This window comes from Eptatretus burgeri, chromosome 2 (genome assembly GCF_056783735.1).
Source record: "Eptatretus burgeri isolate ZD-2024b chromosome 2, Ebu_testis_v1, whole genome shotgun sequence".
NCBI lineage: Eukaryota > Metazoa > Chordata > Myxini > Myxiniformes > Myxinidae > Eptatretus > Eptatretus burgeri.
In genome coordinates, this window is record NC_140962.1 from 122,514,115 (window position 1) to 122,536,376 (window position 22,262).

The 22,262-nt window shown below is 42.2% G+C and overlaps 1 protein-coding gene across 2 annotated transcripts; it reads left to right on the plus strand.

Annotated features, from left to right (window-relative positions):
- Positions 1–6,613: 6,613 nt before the first annotated feature.
- RPS11 (ribosomal protein S11) lies at positions 6,614–16,199 on the plus strand. Of its 2 annotated transcripts, none has more exons than XM_085871049.1 (5): positions 6,614–6,725; positions 9,442–9,573; positions 9,701–9,776; positions 10,012–10,141; positions 16,012–16,199. In XM_085871049.1, the coding sequence occupies exons 1-5, from the start codon at positions 6,711–6,713 to the stop codon at positions 16,133–16,135; spliced, it is 477 nt and encodes a 158-aa protein (XP_085727175.1). In that variant the 5' UTR covers positions 6,614–6,710; the 3' UTR covers positions 16,136–16,199. The 2 variants fall into 2 exon arrangements, with proteins under 2 accessions (XP_085727175.1, XP_085727174.1); XM_085871048.1 differs by lacking the exon at positions 6,614–6,725 and adding an exon at positions 8,377–8,421.
- The last annotated feature ends 6,063 nt before the right edge of the window (positions 16,200–22,262 follow it).

Sequence of the window (22,262 nt, forward strand, 5' to 3'; positions counted from 1 at the left end):
TGATCTGAATGGGATGGTCCATTTGGAATTCATGCCAAGCTGTTGTATGCACTTGAATGATGCACTTGTCCCAGGTGCATCATTTACCTGGGACAAGGTGAACAGTACCACCACTAACTATCAGTGAGACATTGAAACGCCAACGAAATGGAAGACAGTCCTGACCTGCAGATGGTTCTTCTCCAGCATGATGTTTCATAGCCTCACACAGGTACATGACTCACAAGCAATTGGTCGTCTTGGTTTCATCACCTTACAGCAACCACCCTCCAGCCCCAACTTTGTTCCATCACATTTTGCTCTTCTCTAAATTTAAGGAACACCTTCGTACAGAACATTTTTTTTTTTTCCCAACGATGTCAAGGCCAGTCTGAAGTCAGGAAGACACAAAACTACTTGAACATTGCAAGAAATGTGGTCCACAATGCTGATTATATATGGAGAAACTTCTGTTTGTTATGATCGAATAAAGATTGATGTTGGTGTGTGTCTGTTTCATTCAAATGTTTACTTATTTTGGAGAAAAAGAATAGGAGGCATTACTTTTCAACACCCCCTTGTTTAATGCTTGCTTTGTAATGGTTCTTGTATCAAAATACCCAAAGTAACTTTCAACACGAAAAAATATACATATTGATTAAAACCAATTCACCATATGTCAAAAAATCATGAGGACTGCTTCTGGCAGCACAGTGTGTAATTTATTGTTTTTCTGCTTTTTCAGAATCCAATACTTGGGTGACTATATTTATTTTGCTCTTGGTCAAACATAATAGCTAATTTTAAAGATAACACTTCATCATTCAAAAACATGACTGAAGAATAACACTTCTCTGAACGAGTTGTCCTGCCACCGGTAACGTGAACCTCACTGTGGTGGCGTGACATAATATAGCGGTTCTTAAACCGTGAGCCATGGGGGGGGGGGGGCTGAGAGCATTATATTTGAAGTTTTCATTGGCAGGGGGTTTTCATTGGTGGTCGTCAAATCTAAAACATATCCTCACTTGCTAATTGTGGCTTCCAGGGACCGTGGGATGGCCGAGACAAAGTATGCACACACCTACCTCTGAGCTGTCTGTCTATCCTCGGTTTGAATATTGACTACCTTACTATCTGTCCCCCTGACCCAAACTCTGTCCTTCCCACTACACCCCTTTCTTATTGAAGCCCTCAACTCCTCCCAACCCTAAAGCCTTTATGCCCCCCCACCCTTTCCCAATGCCCCACCTCCCCTTCTCACTGTCTCAACCACCCTCTGCCCCCACCCCACCACAACTGTATCCTCCCCTCCCTCTTTTTTCCTGTTCTTTAATAGTTGCATAAGGCACGGTGGTTAAGAAGCCATTCAACCAACCATTTCACATCATCCTTTTTTGAAATTTCATTATTATTATTATTATTATTATTTTCGTTAATAAATTGTCGATGTGAAACGGAAATTTTTCATCCACTGGCAATTTGCTTCAAAAATGGTGCATCACATCTTTTTCACTTCGCATTAAACATGTGACTTGAATTCAGCACAAATGAGAGTATACAAGAACAGGCACCCGGTGCGAGTCGCTTGTGCTTGCTTGTTCCTCTTCTCATTCGTTTCGAACAATGTTAAAAGGAAAATAAAAATTAAAAAGAAATTTTTCACAATCTTGAGATTCCATCACATCGTGGTTAAGTAAGCTGCATGATATAAAAAATGTCATTCATTATAATGGGAAAAATATTATGCAACCCCAATGCCTTGTGCAAAGATCTTCATCATGAAATGGGGTTTATGGTCCCTGGAAAGTGGTTTAAGGGGAAATAATGGGATAGACAGAGATAAACAAACAATATGCTTGCTATTATATAAGGTTAGAATAGTTGTCCATGCCTGATGTTGGCTCAGTGGTTAGGGTGGTGGCTTGGGGTCCTAGGGTCCTGAGTTCAAGCCTCGTTTCCCGCTGAATTAATTCACCAGGCAGTTGACAGCCTGCCATCTTTCCAAGGTCGGCAAAATGAGTACCAGCCTGCTGGGATGACAGTCATTCGAGTATTTTTTTTCCCCGATACCCTTTAACATATTCAACTGAAACTTGGTACATGGCTCTATTGTAATAAGTTTCAGAACAAGTTCGAGTTTCAGGATGTTTTGTCAATTTTTCACAAGGTTGTGGCCTTATTGGACATAGAAAATATCACCGGTAGACACATGTATTGCAAAGTAATTATTGCTCTTGTATATAATTTTGTGTGCTCCTTTGATATCAGTCGCCCTTTATTCAAAACAGTTCCTTCTGTTGTAAAATAATAATAATAGTATTAATATTATTATTATTATTGTCGGTGGGATTAAACTAACAAGATATTTTACAACTTTGAAAATTGTTTCAAAGAAATCGATTATTAGTTTTCCAACATTACTTTATTTATTTTTATTCCACGACAGCAGGAACCCTTTTAAAGTGACACACACACGGATGGATGCTGCTTCTTTTAGGAATATCTCCTGTCTTGAAGATTCAGCTGTTTGTTTCATAGCTCAAACTGGTTTCTGGATTATTATTATTTTTTTCTCAATGTTGTCGTCCACTTGGTTGAATTTTGTTTCTTTTTTCTGTTCTCCCCAGCGATCTGAGAGCTTAGAGAGCAGATGTTGACTTCACCTTGCTTGAAGAACTTCAAATCTGTGTTCGGGGTTCAAAGTAGTCTGGAGGGATCACAAGCTAACCTGTGCATATTAGTGATCCAAATGTGGTAGGTGTGGGAAGCGAGACACACACACACACTGGAATTAATTGGATCTTTCCCATATGATATATGAACGCTAAAGAAGCACCCATACCAGGTACGGTGTCTCTCTCGGAGAAGACTGGTATATCCGGCTCCCATGTGAATAATGGCTGCCACAGGATTTATATATTTTAACATGGTGAAGATATCCATTTGTTGAAGAGCAGGTAGCCATTATTTTGTTGGTAATGACAAATGGCATCGCCTTTCTGATCGCAGACGTCAATTAAATATATCACCAAGCCTGCCATGATCACAGAAGGAACTCTCGTAAGGTTCGAAGTCCACTCGGTGGCAAGGGTGTGTTCTGTTATCATTGAGGGTTTGGGTAGTATTTACCCGTCTGCAATATGGACAGTTGTACGATCTCAGTCCTTTCACTCAGCTGAGAAAGTTCTCCAACTCTTCCATTGGGCAGACGCACACCTCTTTCTCTCAGATGCTTTTCCAAGTATTTTTTGTTTCTTTTTGAAGCTTTGTAAGCCATTTTAGGTAACAATCCTTATCTCACACGCACGATATAGAGGACAGCACATTAACATGCCACGATGATCTGGTGCTTTTAGAGCTTTCTGCGTTTGCGCACTGAGCATTCGGTGGTGGATGATGTCATTTTGAAAGCCCTGTGTTGGCCATTTCTAATTGTAGCCCATTCATTGAACTGAAGTAATTTTGGAATTAAGGGGGAAAGCTCAGGGATGTTTGGATATGGAGCAGGGAGACAGTTTGTGGCTGAGAGCTTGCTTTTGAGGAGCTTCCTGTTCAGGCTCTCAGAGAGTATGGTGGCGCTGCAGGAATCTGTGAGGTAACATTGTCCCTATCCGCCGGTGGTTCGAGTTTAAGGGCTCTACTTCTTCAGCTCATGGCCCTGGCCTCCATTCAGCCTGTTTAATTGAATGAGCACTCGGCCATTCACCTCGGAGGGAGTTTGGCTGCAAAGGAGTGATGAGGTTTTCCAGAGCCGTGTCCAATGGTGAGAATATTTTTGTTCTCCCCCACATCATCCTCTTCAACCTGCCTATTTACTTTTTGGCCAAAACAGACTCTACTTTGTTCTCATGGAATCACCATTAGGCTGAAATTGTTCATTTTCTTTTCTTCTTGTTTGTGTGTTTTGTGCATGAGCACAAGCTTTAAAGCTGTTTGATTCCTGTGCAACTTAAATCATTGTGGATAATAAATTTCAACTATATATTTTTGTTTAGCCAGTTCTTGTGGTATCTTGCCTCTCATTGATGTACATATTGTCTCACCAGCATGAGATCAATCCGTTTTTTTCCACCACATTCGTTCTGTGACACCGTTTCACCTCCTCGTCCCTTTCCTCATACACTGTTGCATTTTCCCAGACTGCATCAGCAATATCATGCTTTTTATAAAAGGAGTTGCTAATCCACAAATTCCTCTTGTAGCTTGTCCATTTTGTGCAGGTGTGAACTGAAGCAAGTCTCAGTACTGTCGTGTCCAGGGGTTTAACCCCTACCTGGACAGATGGCCAAGCAGTTCTCCCTTGGAGGCCTACAGCCGAGTTTTTCGGAGATTTATGGCGCACGCGGGAAAACAGTCAAGCGCTGCACCAGGACGGCACAAATACACGGACACCAGATAATTGAATTAAATAAATAATAATTTAATGAAAATAGAGGTAATATTTACAAGGGACAATAATTCAGGTAAGAAGAAGGAAAGAAAACTAAAGTTGAAGTCGAGGCGCCTCCACTGTCCACACGCACTTTAATGCAGACAAGGTGAAAAATGAAACAAAGAAAAATCCCTCCTTTAGCTTGGCACTTAGCTGTGTGCCAGAGATGGTCTTGAGGGGGTTTTGGCTCCATGGGTAAACATGCCAAAGATAATGGTGCCGAGCTCGATTCCGGCAGCGGCAACGTACGTGAGGTGTGTATGAGGAGTATTCAACCCAGCACACCAACCGCCAGGCGGTCTCTTCGTCCATTGATCGTCTTCCCCGACCTGCTTTTTAGAAAGGTGCAGTCCCTCTCGGTGACATACACGAGGCTCCGAGTGTGCCCTCACTCCCCAAACAAGGGTCAAAAGCCAGCGTCTTGCTCAGCACGCGAGCCAATTCCTCAGCACGAACACGAACATCGTGCCATCTTCCTCATGCGTCGAAGGAAAGCCAGCTCGTCGTGCTGAGAGTTGGGCAAAACGAGACCCTCCGTCCCAGCTACATTGCACCGAACACTGTTCCACCTCGATACGACCTGTCTTCTCTCAGATGCAGACCTGTCCTGCCCAGCACGCTGTAAATTCACACAGCACAAGAATCCCGCAGCCTTCATCATGCCGTGAGCAAAAGGCAGATCTTTCGTGTCCTCTCAGTAACGTCCTCCTCCCTCTAACTCCAGCGTTCCTCTATCCTTATCTTCTCTCATCACACCCATCAATCATCCACTATCGGGGCGTGGTCTGCTCGCCCGAAACTCGGGAAGGCAGCGCCTCTGCCCGCTTGTAGTTGTTTTAGGGATGAGTTCCCCACCGTTATTGCTGATCTTGGAAGCCAAAAACATAGGGAAAAGTGACATGGGGGCAATTACATACTGGGGGAATTATCCCTAATCCCTATATAATTAACACCGCATCACCCCCCCCCCCCCCCGTGGTGACAAGTAACACTGAAGTTCACAGCTTCCCTACTTAATTACATCGAAATGTCTCCTACACATCCATGGGCCAAGCAACTCTGGACAATCCTATCTCTCCAATTAAATCCCTTCATCTCCCCCCACAAACATAACAGTACTTTCCTTTGAAAATTTAAAAATCTTACATGGTTGAGGACGCCATCATTCAAAAGCAATTTTTCTAAACTGTGAGAAGCATCTTTCATTCTCTCACACAATGCTCTCACTCCTTTGTTGAACTTAATTTTTTTTTTTTATCAGCAACACAAATGTCACCTCTCACTAAGTTTTTCAACCTCTGCACTGTTACTGTTCCAACGATGAATTTGGATTCATCTTGGTGGTTCGTAGTATTGTCAAAGTCCACTTTTGTGACATCTACCTGTTTGATGGCATTACATATATGTAACAAAGCAACTACTGTATTTGATGACTCGAATTGTATCAGCAACCAGTCGCTTGCCGAGCGGCTTACAAAGCGGTTCATTTGGAACGGCTCGCTTGGCAAGTAGTAGCAAGCCGCTTGAGAACGAGAGGTAATGACGGTCGCGCGCGAAGCAACCGATTGGGGAAATTGGATAGAAAATGGCGTCTTGTGCGATTGGGGGAATTGGATAGAAAATGGCGTCTTGTCGTGCGATTGGGGAACTTGGATAGAAAATGGCGTCTTGTGCGATTGGGGAACTTGGATAGAAAATGGCGTCTTGTCGTGCGATTGTCCATCTGCGGTGATCGTTCTTCGAACGAATGATTGTGGTGTTCCAAATGCCAGGGTAAAAGCGGTGTATTGACATAAATGTTTGCAGCTTTTGCCATGTGGCTCGTCTGTGTGTTGTTTTTCTATATTGTATTACTGCCACCATAACATTAAATGTAAAAATCATTTTTCCCAAAACGAAAATAAAGTGTGAACAACACCCGCCTTTTATTGGGCTGAATAAAATTTTCTCATAAGCCCCGGAACAAATTTGCATCATCAAAAGCAACATCATCAGTGAAAAAACGATCAACAGAGAAAACGTGAATCACGTGACGACTGACTCGTCGGAAATACGGATATTATAAATGACGAGATTTTATCAATATTGGAATCGAGCCTTGCTATGAGTATGTTGTACGGAGAAAATGAAGAGACACTTCGTTCATACTCGATTCCATTGCTTTATTTAAATAAAATAAAAACGTACAGCAATGAGGTGGAGCAATAAAGCGCTTCCGGTTTGCCCCTGTGTTTTATATTGTGAAACCCCGTTGCGATCTTTCTTTCTTTTTTTGTCTTCCACCCTCTCCGCCGCCATGGGTGATATTCAGGTACATTCAGGTTCGGCTGTTTCATGGTTCGATACATTGTGCCTCGACGCGTACATGTATTAATTGAATAAAGGATCTGTCCTGGTCCTGTGTGACGATTCTCTCAACGCGGGTTTAATTTCTCGGTATAATTTGTTTGAATCCTGAGGCCTAGTCAACATGTGTGCACTGGGACTCGAGTTTCACGATCGCCTGTGAAGTTAAAATTGATTTTTTTAACGAGTACTTGACGGTTTCTGGTGTGAAGTTTGTTTATTTTTGTAGTTTAGCTCGATATTTTCCAACTAAGAATCCCGTAGATCGTCTTTACAATCTAAATGTTTGATTAACAAGCTCAAATGAGCTAAGATCCTCGTTCTCTTAATGATGACGTCATAAAAACGAATATGACGTCATTGTGATGTATCAGGTTTGCGATAAATTATCTTTGCTAATGCCCGGCTTGATTCCCGCAAACAAAATTCAAACAGCTTGCCTAGTTTCGGAGATAATGGTAAAGGTGATATCCATTAGCGACGATATTATGACGTCAACTTTTTTTTCCAGGAAGAATTTCCAAAATCTGAGATGGCTACTGCCAGCGCGTGGGGTTTCTGTATATACATGGCAAGTTTCACGAAGATCCGATGAAAACTCTGGGTTGTGAAACAAAAAATAGGAATGACGTCATAAAAATTGATATGACATCATAGTGATGCATCGTATGTGCGGTAATTCATCTCTGCTAATGTCCTGTTCGATTCCCGCAAACAGAATTCAAAAAGCTTGCTTAGTTTCGGAGATAATTTTTTTAGGAGATTTCCATTAGCGGAGATATTTTGACGTCATAACTTTTTTTTCTTGGAGGAATTTTCAAAATCGGAGATGGTTACTGTCTGCGCAGAGTATTTTTACATATATGTGCCAAGTTTCAGGAAGTTTCGATGAAAACTGAAGGCTGTGAAAGAAAAAAGTCCACAAGAAGAAGATGAAGAACAACAACGTGAGTAAGACTTGGAGATCCTCCACTGGGATCTAAAAAAGTCCACAAGAAGAAGATGAAGAACAACAACGTAAGACTTGGAGATCCTCCACGAGGATCTAAAAACATAAATAATTAAATGTCTTTTCACCCCTTTTGATACAGGGTTGTCTCACATGAGGGACGTCCAACCCATTATCGGACTTAAGACCTCATACCGTTAATAAACGTTATTAGTCTTCCATAAGGCAGGCTGCAGCCTCTTCCCTCTCTTCAGACATAACAAAATAACAAGATGGTCAAACAGTTGGGATATGTCTTTCAATCCTGACAAATATTACACTCTCACTGTCTCTCTCCAAAAAGACCGTCTGGCAACCCCCCCAAGTCCACACAACCCCCTACCTACCGCCCCTTCCCCGTCTCCCCAATCCACTTAACAATCCTTGAGGTTCAGTCATTTAAACTCCTGGGTCTCACTGTCAGCCATAATCTTTCTTTGGCAAACCACATTTCAGCATTAGCCTCCAGAGCCAGCCGCCGACTTTGCCTCCTCAATCATACAAAGTCTTTCCTTGCCACACCTATCCACCCAAAGGCCTTCATCCGCAGCTTGATGGAATACTGCTCTTCCCTCTGGGCTGGTGCTCCAGCCTCCCACCTTGGTCAGCTTGATACCGTGGAAACCACAACAAAGCTGAGTATATGGGTCTATCACTTCGCCATCACAGACAGGTCTGTGGTCTCTCTTGTGTTTCTATCACCTCCTTTCTGGTCTCTGCTTTGTCCTCCCCCCCCCCCCCTTTTCCTCCCAACAGGTATCTGCAGGGCACATGCAGTCCACCATCAACCTGTTGGTGAAACTACCCAAATCCAGAAAACTACTTCCACTTCTTCATTCCTCTTTCTTTCTTGTTTTTTTTTTTTCCTGTGTCTGTTCAATCTCCACATCCTCTTCAATCTCAATCTTCTCTCCAGGTCTTCAAGACCCCCTGTTCACTGCCATCTCAGATTGTTTCCTCTGAAGAGTTTGCTTCTGTATCCATCTTGTCCACCCCATGCATCCTCTCCTACCCCTCTCTCCTTCCCACTTCCCTTATTTGTCCAAGTCTCCCTCTATTTTGTTCTTCAAACCTGCTGTTGGTGTTTCTCCCCCCTCTCCTCCTTTCTGCTGTTTGTTTTGTTCTGTTGCATTCTGATCCGTTCAGTGTTCTCGCTCTTCCACAAGCCTTGACCTTGTATACGACCAAAAATTAGTCTTTCGATATACTTCACTTTGAGGTGTCGACCTGTCTTCCTTCTCATGTGATCTCACTAAAGTCTGGTGTTGGTATGTCCCCTCCAGCAGGTGCAAGATGCTTCATCCCCAGCTCTGTCGGTTTTTGTGTGCATCATTGTTCTGAGTCATCATGAGTTTGATCAGTTTGGGCATTTGTTCAATTATTGAGGGTTTCTTTGAACCATTTTTTTCACACCTTTTTTTAGCCACATTATTATTATTATTGTTATTATTATTATTATTATTATTAGATGTCGTTATTTTGCTGAAACACACCAGTTATTGTGACAACCTTGATATTTGCCAGACTTGTTGGTAATTGTAAAACTATTTTTAGTTCTGACGATAGGGATTCACACTGCTTTTGTGCCACCGACAACACCGATGTGCTTCATGGTCTCATTGGCTTTCTTGTTTGCATTTGTGTTCGTGTTTTATTCTCCCCTGAAGAGCATTGTTGTTCTTTTCCTCTGCAGACAGAGAGGTCTTACCAGAAGCAGCCGACGATCTTTCAGAACCGAAAGAGTACCATCATCGCTGGTTCAGGGAAGGAAAAGCTCCGGCGATATTATCGTAATGTTGGCTTGGGATTCAAGACTCCAAGGGAGGTGAGTTCGACAAATTTAAATAATAAATAACTTCCTCATTCCATCCTTTTTGAAGATTGATGGTTATTTTGAGATTTTATTTGTTGCCACACTTTGCTGCATTCCTTACAAGTTCACCGTTTCACAGGCTATTGACGGGACGTACATTGACAAGAAATGTCCCTTCACGGGAAACGTGTCCATCAGAGGCCGCATTCTAACAGGCAAGTCTGCTTTTAAACCAGTGATTCTACAGTTGAGTTTTGAAGTCCAATCTTCTTCATTTTGATCTTGCACGCTGCACGGCTGCTGCAAATGATGATTTATCACGATGGTCTTCACAGCACTTCTCGCTTCGAAGTGTGATGATTATTTGTCTTCTGATAGCAGCCTGTTCACTGTTCATTGGTTATATTGTATGGTTTCTCTTTGATGATGGTCCCCCCCCCCTCTTGATAGGTGTGGTTATGAAGATGAAGATGCAGAGGACCATTGTCATCCGACGTGACTACCTTCATTACATCCGGAAATACAATCGCTTTGAAAAGCGGCACAAAAACCTTTCTGTTCATCTCTCACCGTGCTTCAGGTGTGTGTGATGTTTGATGCTGATACTGGAAGATATTATCGGTGGATATTTATAAATCTGATATTGTTTGTGGGTTGCAGAATGGAGGTCTTGTAGTTCTGAATCATATTTTCATTGGCATGTTTTCTTCTTCAGTGTGTTTTGAACCATAGGTTAAATAAGTGTCTGATATTCTCTGTGAAGAGCAATATTTGGGCATTTCCTATTTGTTTAGGGTCTGAGGAGCAGATTTAGTTTGGTGTGCCTGTTCGTATCCCTCTGCACCACTCCCCCACCCTCTTCAAAGGTGGTGGGAGCATGTGAGTGGCAAGCCTGCCTGACACAACTCTGCTATTTATCATTGAATAATGATTATTTTGGTGGCAAATAAAAATCTATCTGGTCCACAACAGTTCTAGAACACATTCACTTCAGGTATTCTCACATGTATGCCCCATGACAATACTAGGGAAGGGAATCTGGCAATGTTCTTTCAGAATGAATCAGTACTCCCACCATCATCAATGAAGCCTATTTCTGACGAGGCAGCTCTTCTGCACATTATTCTCCAAGAGGTAAATATGAACAAAGATGGCACTGAGGCCGAACATCCAATTACTCCGATGACTTATGGAGCTATTGCCATTATGAAGGACTTCTCGTACACTCACTGATTCCAAAGCCAACTTGCACCTCATGTTGGACTCTGTAAATGTTTCATTGAAAATATCTTGTGTTTCAAATCTCTGTTTGAAATCGTCCTTTTTGTTTCTACCATTCTTGTCATTTGTGTTATGCAAGTACTCGTCATTATTCAGAAGATCAAGATGAGAAAAGCCATTTCATAACAATGGCCCTCGATGTAGCATGTTCACCTTTAAACTGTCCCAGCTGGGTTTGATTCTCAAATTGACAACGAGTTGTCACCTTGGTGTTTCGCAGGCAGGGTGTTTTATCAGTGTGTGTGTTGCCTGTCATGTGCCACTAAATTGGGAACATGTCTTCTCTCATCCATTGCTGGTTGTTTAGCATCCTTTGTCAGCACTGGCCACCACTTCGTGAAAGACTTGGGTCAATCGTACATTAACCACATACTTCAAGCTAATATAACATTGTGGCGAGGATGATGTCACATTTTGACACATGGCTCACAGGCATATTGTTGGTTCACGAGTCAGTAAGTGACCACTATATTCTTTATGGGTGTGTGTCTGTCTGTCTGTTTGTCTGTCTGTCCCGAGCATAGCTCCGTGGGTTTTGATCCGATCCTGATAAAATTTGGGTGGGAGGTTTATATCATGATCTCGTTGTGTTTTCCTGCGAATGGGCGTGGTGCGCCCATTATAGGCGGAGCCACGCCCAAAAAAACGTGTTTTTAGGGGGTAGCCGATTTCAAGTTGCATCTTCTCCGAGGGGGTTTGTCGAATCTGGCGGGTTTCGGTATTTGGTTAGCCAATGGCACCTGCATAGCCCCACGGAGCTCGATTTTTATTTATTTTTTTTTTTTTCTTCATTTTCGTCCCAAGGTCAAGGTCCCGAACTTTAAAAATGTCAAAAAAATCAATAAATTGGGCTTTCAACTATTTTGAATGAAAGTTGGTATGCAACTAGTGCTCTTCGAGTACTGCAACTTTCATCATTTACGTTTTTCCTGATTCCCGCTAGTTTGCCCATGGCGTCCCCTCTAAGGGCAAAAAATAAAAAAGGCGAACCGTGTACATTGCTCGTGAACCATCGTGTACAGTTAAGTGCTCCAGACTTGTTTGTAAGTTTAAGTTTTTGACTTCTGTGTCAATTAAAAATAGTCTTGTTTTAATTGATATTTTTATTATTATTATTTTTAATCCAAAATCTTCTTTTAACTTCTTTTTTTCTTTCTTTAAAAAAATATATTGTTCTACCTTTCAAGGGGAAATCTTAGATCTTAAGAGGGATTGTAAATTCTTCAATTGCTAACTTTTGCCTTTTCACCCTCACCTTTCGCATGGATTTCTTTCCCTTTTGGGTGAAATGAAGATTTGTGTTTCTTGTAAACTTTATCCCAACTGCACATGTTTGTTATGCTGGTGGTTTCCATTTTCTACATTTTTCCTTTGCTATATGGTCAATCCAGAATCTGGTGCTGATGGTTAAGTCAAAGTTCAACAGGAGCCCTTTTCTGTAATCTCCATCACGGGAAGAGCCGACATCGAAGAATGAAAAAGCACCGTTGCGATGGATGCTCATTCCCTAAACGGCAGTTATCCCTTTAACTTTTCTGACTCTTCTTGCTTGAAACACCAAAGTCAAAAGGATTGCTGGTTACCCCCTTACATTGACAGATTTTTAGTGCTCATCTCTGTAATGTAAGCTGCACCTGTCCTGGGTCCAAATCACGTCCACCAAGCTCGTCCCCAAGACCATTTTCTCATAAGGGCGATCCTATTTTTTTCAGCTGTTGCGTTGTCCTCATGTAGGATGGGAATCTTCTCACGAAACTGGCGTAAACCCAGCCCAGCATTGTCTGACTGTTTTGCATACCTCGATTGGTACAGGCTTCCACTAAGGTTTCTCGTGGCCATTGATAGCTTCCCATTGACTGCATAGTTGGAGGAAATCACCCTTGTATTCCACAAGCAGAGACCACTTTATTTTGCTGTGGACTTGTCTCACTGTCTGCAATGCTTCCGAGGTTAAAAAATACATCCTCACTGTTGTGGCTTGTGGTACAATTTGAGCCTCTTTTCTTTTCCTTTGTTTTTTTTTTTATCACCACCTTTTGAGTGAATCTGCCAATGAGGAACTTAAGATAGTTCATGGAAGCGCCCTATCACATTTCTAATTTTTAACTCATTTGGTGTTGAAGCAGATGCTCCACTTTGGTTTGTTTGATGTTGGGTTTGTTCCATCCTGCTCATCAAGTCAAATGATTACTCTTGCTCAAAACTTTTGCAAATCCAAGTGATCATGTGCCCTCCTCCGGTGATGTTGCAATGTGGAGGACTCGAGCAATGAACATGCATAAATTTGTTGCTGGCGTTTTACCTTCGCCACTGAAGGTGAATGGATGTTATTATCTTGCCAAAACAAAGTTTTTGCAAGATATGTTAGTCAGCTTGTATGTTTATTTTTTTTGTTTGTTTGTTTGTCTGTAATCACGTATAAAAAAATTCTGCAGAGCACAGTTATCATCGGAAATTTTGGTAACTTCGCATATCAGAGGCCTATAGAGGTCCCTTTCAGCGCACAAAATTTTGAAGGTCAAGCTCAAAGGTCAAGGTCACTTTGGCGCAAATCAAGGGAGTCGACGAAACCCTTATTTTTTGAGTAATTTTGATCGGATCGTCTTCAAACTTCATGGGAATATAGTTCATGGTCTGGCGCTCAGCTGATTAATTTTTGGTGGCGATTGGCCTTGACCTTCATATGTTTTTATTTTTTTATTTATTTTTATTTTTTGGTCTGTAATCATGTATAAATCACTCTGCAGAGCACAGTTATCATTGGAAATTTTTGTAACTTCGCATATCAGAGGCCTATAGAGGTCCCTTTCAGCGCATACAATTTTGAAGGTCAAGGTCAAAGGTCAAGATCACTTTGTCGCAAATCAGGGGAGTCGACGAAACCCTTATTTTTTTGAGTAATTTTGACCGGATCGTCTTCAAACTTCATGGGAATATAGTTCATGGTCTGGCGCTCAGCTGATTAATTTTTGGTGGCGATTGGTCTTGACCTTCATGGTTAGCGCCTAAGGTCAAACATATTTGACCCCAAGGTCAAATTTTCAAGTTTTAGGAACCATATCGTGTAGTACCTCAAATTGAACACCTCGATGAGTGCTTTCCAGATATGTCAAGCTTGAGACATTATGACGTCATTTGGTGACGTTATGAGGCAAAAGCATATTTTTCATGGTTACTCTGTAGAACGATTCTCATCGGAATCTCTCGTAGGCAGATATTCCTCAAGGAGTCGCTCCTGGTGGATTGCAGCTCCGTTCACCTCAGTGTGACCTTAAAGAAGTCACACGTGGTCACCTTTTGGCAAGATACGGGTCACCCTGCGGGTGACATTGGTTTATTTTTTTATCATGTCTCTGTGAGCAAGATATCTCAAAAAGTTATGGAGACTGATTCGGACGAAACCTGGTGGTGGACTGGTTGGGTGTGTGATGACGAATTGATTATATTTTGGTGAAAATCCGAATCTGGATCAGGATAGAGTGTTTTTTTTTTTTTTTGAAGTCATTCTTCACCATTGAGAGATGGGGTCAAAAACTATATGTGGCATGATATTTCAAAAAGTTGTGGACCGGTTATATGAAGACTTGGTGGATGAGTTGGGTCGGTGATAAATACAAGACTATTAGATTTTGGTTCCAGGTCGGATCCAGGTCTGACCTATCAGTGGGATACAAAATGTAAACGGTTTAGCATGGTGGAGGTATATGTTCTACTGAGTGCCCTTCAAGTTGAATTTGCTTTTGACCACTCGAAAGCTTTCGGCACATTATTTTTGAGTTGAGTATTGGTTGCTCTACTCGGCATACGATCTAAAGATCTGTGCTTACACACCCATCAACTCGTGATATAAGTGCAGTGCTTCCTTCCATGATATTGTCATTTCCAGGGGTTTAACCCCTACCTGGACGGATGGCCAAACTTCGCCCTTGGAGGCTTACAGCCGAGACTCTCGGAGATTAATGCACGCACGGGAAAACAGTTAAGTGCTGCACCAGGACGTTCAAATACACGGACACAAGCAAATTGAATTAACCAAACAATAATTTAATAACAGTAATCAAATATGTACAATGACAATAATTCAACTTATAATGATGAAAGAAAAACTTGAGGTAACCTCAGTCTAACTCTAATTGAAGCGCCTCCACGCAGACTTCAATACAGACAAGGGGAAAATAAACCAAAGAAAAATCCCTCCTTTATCCCGGCACTTCACTGTGTGCCAGAGATGGTCTTGAGGGAGCTTTGAATCGAGGCGCTTCGTAGACGCACCCAAAAATGGCGCCAAGTCGCTCTCTCAGCGGGACCATTCATGCGTCAGGCAATTCGTGAACGGTATTCAACACCAAGGTTCATAGATGGCCATGCAACTTCATTTCACAAGCGAGGATCCTGACCGTTCCTTTCTTGCACCCGGTCCATTCACAATGATGGCCCACACGATTGGACAATTTCTTAGTCCCCGTGATCAGGCCACGGGGCACGCTATCCTTTCCTCCTCAGAAATTCGCACACTTCACGGCTCAGCCGAACAGTCAACGGTTAGCGTCTTGCCAAGCATGCCACAAATTCACACAGCACGAGAATCTTGCAGCCTTGGTCATGCCGTGAGCAAAACCAAGATTTTCCTTTCCTCTGACTAACGTGGTCTCTTCTCTGTTGTGTCCTCTTATGCCCTCTCGACAAGTCATTCTTCCCTCGGTTATTACTCCACAACCTTCCCCTTTCTCTGGGGCGTGGCTTGCTCAGTGCTCACCCAAACCCGGGAAGGCGGGGCTTCTGCACACTTGTAGTTGTTTTAGGGACGTGTTTCCCACCTTTATTCCTGATCTTGGAATACAAAACGGAGGGAAAGTTCACAGGGAGGCGTTACATACTGGGAGAATTATCCCTCGTCCCTATTTAATTAACACAGCACCACCCAACCCCCCCCCCCCTTGTGTGATGATAAGTAACGCTTAAGCTCACAGTTTCCCTCCTTAATTACATCGAAGTCTCCTACATGTCCACGGGCCAAGCAACTCAATACAATCCTATATCTCCTATTTAATTCCTTCATCTACCCCACAAACAATATGTAAGTGTGGGCCTTTTGCTGAAGAAGTATGTATGTATGTATGTATGTATGTATATGCTTCAGTGTGAAACGACTTGTTTGCTGTTTTACAGAGATGTGCAGGCTGGAGACACTGTGACTGTCGGAGAATGTCGGCCACTCAGCAAGACTGTGCGTTTCAACGTCCTCAAAGTCACGAAAGCCTCCGGGTCAAAAAAGCAGTTTTCCAAATTCTGAATCTGTGGTACTGATCAACATGATTTAATAAAGTGTTTGCTCATTGCTGTGCACGTCTTTGAAAGCCTTTTCATTTTGAGTTGTGGCTTTACACGTCGGTTGTGTGGTTGGGAGCACACCACAGATCAATATTTAGCCAGTCTGCCCACACTGCATGAGATAGGTTTTGCAATTGCTTGTATGCCTGTTTGTCTGTCTCTAAACAGTAACTTTTTTTTTTTTTTTAGATCTTAAGAAGGATTGTAAATTCTTCAATTGCTAAATTTTGCCTTTTCACCCTTACCTTTCGCATGAACTTGTGTGAGTGAGCCAGTGAGTCAGTCAGTTCATAAACACTTCAGTCATTATTGTTTGAATCAAACACACAATTTTGATGAAACTTGGCCACAAGCTTCATATCTGATGCTTAACGAAGGTTTATTGACTGCATCAAAATCTGTGCTCATAAACGGCATCTACGGTGGAGGGTAGGGAGGGGGGGTTTGACTCCCTCCCCCCCCCATTATAGGCACTAGCTTTCTTCAAAACTCCCCCCATCAATTTCAATGAAACTTGACCACAACCTTCGTCACCTGTGATGTACCAAAGTTTGTTGATGGCAATAATTATAAAAAAAAAATCAGGGTTTTGGGGTGTTTGAGCCCCCCAAATAGGTATTTGCTCTCTTCTCTGAAACTACACACACGATTTCAATGAAACTTGACCACAGCTTTCATCACCCGTGATGTACCAAACTTCGTTCATGGCATTAAAATACATCGGGGTCTAAGGGGTTCTGCGGGGGGTTTGAGTGACTTGCTCCTAATCCGGATGAGCTTCAGGACGTGCAGTCCAAATTTTTTATATTTTTTCTCAACATTTGAACTTTTATCGAATTTTCAACAAACAAAATTTTTATTAGAATATGGAGAAGACTCAAATAATTGGGTCAAAATGGCAGAGCCACAGTAAGTACAAATGAGCCTTATTATAGCCACCCACCACCCAGCAATAGACGGCGGTTGTTTAATCATTTCGTGACGCTTTCTCATTATTTAAATTTCTGGGTTCAAGTATTTGTTTATCAATCCTTCCAAAAGATTGTTCAAGCAGAGTGATGCATGCCGTGCCAAAACTGTCATCGTTGAGTAGTCATTCATGTTTTGAAGGTTGTACTAAAGCCTAAGATGGTTTCCTTTTGTCATTACCTTTTCTACTGCAGTCGCTGAGAGAAGTGAACTTGCATTTGTGTTCAATTTGCTCTTCATTTCTCTATGAAATTCTTAATATAGTATTGCATTGGTGTAATGCTGTCATTAATCCAATGGGCATATCCACTTCCTTCTGCCCATATTTACGTACTGTCGGACCCTGACATTCGGCGTTCCGCTATTCACGTTTTTTTTTGAGGAACATATCCCCGCGGATATCAGGGTCCGACATTACTTTGTTAAAAAAAATTTTTCCCAAACTTCAGACGCAAAAACCACCTTGCTTGAATCGCACGCTCAACGGTAAAATGAAATTGTGATTTTGAGTTGGGGGTGAAATCTGAACAGTTCCACTAAAGTGATTCGACCCTTCAAAATTGCAATCGAGCTGTGAGATAAATTGTACATTTGTGAATGCTCACATTGCTTTGTAGTGAAGGAAGAAATCAGTTTGATTTGAGACTTTAGCTATTTGATGTGGTTATGAGTTGTGCATTGGAAAAACGTGCAATTCATGTTATCGTTGAGAATCACCAAATAGCTTGTTTCATTTTAGGTTTGGTAATTGTCGGTACCTACATTGATGAGCCAAAACATTATGACCACCTGCCTTATATGCTGTTGGTCTTGCGTGTGCCACCAAAACAGTGCCGACCCGCCGAGGCATGGACTCTACAAGACCCCTGAATGTGTCCTGTGGTATCTGGCACCAAAACATTAGCAGCAGATCCTTCAAGTCCTGTAAGTTGCGAGGTGGAGCTGCCGTGGATCGGACTTGTCGGTCCAGCACATCTCACAGATGCTCAATCGGATTGAGATCTGGAGAATTTGGAGGCCAGGGTGACACCATGAACACTTCATTATGTTCCTCAAACCATTCCCGAACAATGGGTGCAGTGTGGCAGAGCGTATTATCCTGTGGAAAGAGGCCACTGCCATCAGGGTATACCATTGCCATGAAGGGGTGTACCTGATCTGCAATAATGATTAGGTCGGTGACGTGTCAAATTGACGTCCGCATGAATAGCTGGACCCAGGGTTTCCTAGAAGAACATTGCCCAGAGCATCACACTCCCTCCACTGGCTTGTCGTCTTCCCACAGTGCATCCTGCTGCTATCACTTCCCCAGGTAAATGGCGCACACGTACACGGCCATCCACATGATCTAAAAGAAAACAGGACTCATCGGACCAGGCGACCTTCTTCCACTGCTCCAAGGTCCAGTTCCGACGCTCGCTTGCCCATTATCAGTGCTTTCGACGGTGGAGAGGGGTCATCATGGGCACTCTGACCGGTCTGCGGTTATGCAGCCCCATACGCAGCAGGGTGCGATGCACTGGATTGTGACACATTCCTCCTGTGACCATTGAAATTTTCTGTGACTTGTGCCACAGTAGATCTTCTGTCGGTTCAGACCAGACGGGATAGCCTTCGTTGCCCTCGCACATCGATGAGCCTTAGGGGCCCAACACCCTGTCGCCAGTTTGTGGTTTGTCCCTCCTCGGACCACTGTCGGTAGGTACTCACCACTGCTGACGGGGAGCACCCCACAAGCCTTGCCATTTCAGAGATGCTCTGACCCAGTCGTCTGGCCATAATTTGGCCCTTGTCATAGTCGCTCAGGTCTTTACTCCTGCCCATTTCTCCTGCATCCAACACATCAACTTCAAGAACTGACTGTTCACTTGCTGCCTAATATATCCCACCCCATGACAGGTGCCATTGTAACAACATAATCAATGTTATTCACTTCACCTGTCTGGTCATAATGTTTTGGCTCATCAGTGTATAATTGTTTGTTTGGCCCCAGGCAGTTCTTTTAAACAAGCCTGTGTTTCAGACAGCCAATTGATCTCCCAGGAGTGACCCAGAGTTCCCCCACGTCCAGGATGCTGTTACCCCACCTTCAGGAAGTCAGGGCCACGACGAGTTGGAGAGAGGAGACGAGGGAAAGGGCCGGTCCATAGAACCAATCGGCACTCTGACCGTGACTGCTGCTCTGACAAATGTGGGCAGCAGGGAAGAATGTGGAAGATTTGGCTCCTGACTTGTGTTCGAGGGAGTTCAACCACTGTCAAGAGGTGTCCTTGATCGTTGCCCAATCCTGTAATTGTGGTTCTCAGGGAGGCATTTAGTTATTGCCGGCATCCTGAACAACCCCACGATCTGTGGTGTCCTACTTTTTGAAGAATATATATATATATATATATATATATATATATATATATATATATATATATATATATATATATATATATATATATATATATATATATATATATATATATATATATATATACTAGCACGGATACCCGTGCTCCGCACAGGAATCCCGTGGTATGACGGCGGGTCTGAAGGAGTATATGTCACAGTTAATTGTAGAGGCTGCCACCATTATTATTTTTTTCATCACCACTATAATATTATATTTTCCCCGCCATGTTTTATATGCAGAAGACTCGAGTTCAAAAATGTTAAGATTTATTGCCGCATCAGATAAAAAAACATAATGCCTCAACAATGTGAGGCTGGTTTTATGTCATCATTTGCGACTTAATTAATTCTCATTCTCTAGCAAATTCCGATGGACCCATGTCAATCGGCTGAACTTGAAAAATTAATGTTACGCAATCAGGTGATGACGTCATAATTCGGAAACCGGGAAGTCGGAAGTCATTGTCTTTAATTGACTGCAGCATTATTTTTTCATTTTATTGCAAATGGCTTTGGCCCCATGTCAATCGGCTGAACTTGAAAAATTAACGTTACAAAATCAGGTGATGACGTCATAATTTGGAAACCGGAAGTCGGAAGTACAATTCTTTTACATCGGGACACTCCCGCGTACATGTTCTGTCAGCATGTGAAGTTTGGTGAGGATCAGTCCAGTACTTTTCGCGTGCATAGGTGACAGAAACACACACACAGACACACAGGCAGACACACTTTCAACTATATATATATATATATATATATATATATATATATATATATATATATATATATATATATATATATATATATATATATATATATATATATATTCATAGTTATTTTAATTTTTCCTCAATTTTCTGTCTTCAATTTGATTTATTTATTTATTTATTTTTTTATTATTTTTTTTTCAATTTCATTTTTCCTATTAGTAAAGCTCAATGGTATGATGAACACTTTGCAAAAAAGAAAATGCGTTTGATATTGAGGTATAATTTCAAGTGCTACGAACTGACTACCAGGAACCAATCAGCCATCTCCGATCGTAACCCTCTCGTATTCGGGGTCCAACGGTGAAGTATCAAAGGAGATTGTGAAATTACTTGGGAGTGAAGGGATGAAGAATAACGAGATGCCCACAGACTTTGCATAAAATGTAAATTGATGCCCACACAGTTTCTGTACTCGTGAGAAAAGAAGCATTAATGTAATTAAAACTAATGGATATTATGTTTCGTTTATCACCATATCTTTATAAATGGTACTTGTGCACAAGTTGAAACTTCTTGACTTTTTGGGGAATCGGAGGCAAAGTTATTGCTGGAGAGAGCTGCATAATTCACCTGTCAGGATCACCTGTGAAATTGCTCGATGGCGTCACGTCTTTATTGATTACCTGCAAAACGTTTTCCACGTTTACGAGGCTTCACGAGTGCAGTGATTCTCTTCGATTTCTCATCTGATAAAGGTTGCTTCATTGATTCCTCCTGAGTGGAAGGGTGTTTATTGACCATTTTCCAACGTGATGTGGAAAAGTACTGACTGGAAATAATATGCCATTCACGCACATTGGGGTCATCATTGAGAAGCTTAACTGGATCTAACACCCCCATGCTAATGAGAGCAGGAGGAAGGCTCAACCTCGTCTTTCCAGTGGCCTTTGATGCTTTGCTTTGCATTTTTGTTGTTGTTTTGCAAGAGTTAAACACCCATGGGACTCTAAGGCGGTGATAAAATATTATTAAACTCTCAATCCACTTATTCCGTGTGCTTGTACAAACTAAAATGGTGATCTATTTTTTGGCAATTTGGTTTAAATTTTGTAATTGCAAAGATACTTTAAAAAAAAGAAGCATAGTTGGGTCATTTGGAACATTAAAATCTTCAGGGGCAGTTTTTAAATGTCGGACCAAGTTAAACAGCAAGGATGCAGAAGATGGAAGTCTGGTGAAAACTCTAAGGTATGGTTGAGAGAGGAAAAGGCAGGCAGACCTTGCTTGTGCTGGATAGATGGAGTATAGACTACAATCAAACTGTCTCTGCCAGAGCTTCAGGAAGCAGCGCAGGACAGGGAAGTTTGGAGGAATCTGATCATGAATGTCACGAGAAATATTTGGGTCAAGCTTCCCTCGGCCAACCCCACAAGAATGTTGGAATAATTGTGGCCATTAGGAAGAAGGTGTCTGATGAGTTGGTGAGGTTGCTGGCATCCTGACCAAATTCTTGTCTTCGGTCAAACGTCAAGCCTGCTGAGCTGGTTCGTAGAAGGTAGGAGTAAATATCGAGCAGTTATGGAAGTTAAAGCAACACGACATGGCCAAAATTATGTGAAACCTCATCTAATTTGTGGATTCGGTTATTTTAGCCACACCCATTGCTGACAGGTGTATAAAATCAAGCACACAGCCATGCAATCTCCATAGACAAACATTGGCTGTAGAATGGGCCTCACTGAAAAGCTCAGTGACTTTCAACGTAGCACCGTCATTGGAGGCCACCTTTCCAATAAGTCAGTTCATCAAATTTCTACCCTGCTAGAGTTGTCCCGGTCAACCGTAAATGCTGTTATTGTGAAGTGGAAATGTCTCGTAGCAATAACAGCTCAGCCATGAAGTTGTGGAACACACAAGCTCACAGAACGGGACTGCCGAGTGCTGAAGCGCGGAGCATGGAAAAATCGTCTGTTGTCTGTTGCAACACTCACTACCGAGTTCCAATCTGAC

Coding starts and splice junctions, on each gene's coding strand:
- RPS11 (XM_085871048.1), top strand. CDS start 8,392: ATGGGTCTATCACTTCGCCATCACAGACAG. Junction 9,574..9,700: donor GATTCAAGACTCCAAGGGAG/GTGAGTTCGACA, acceptor ACCGTTTCACAG/GCTATTGACGGGACGTACAT. Junction 10,142..16,011: donor CATCTCTCACCGTGCTTCAG/GTGTGTGTGATG, acceptor GCTGTTTTACAG/AGATGTGCAGGCTGGAGACA.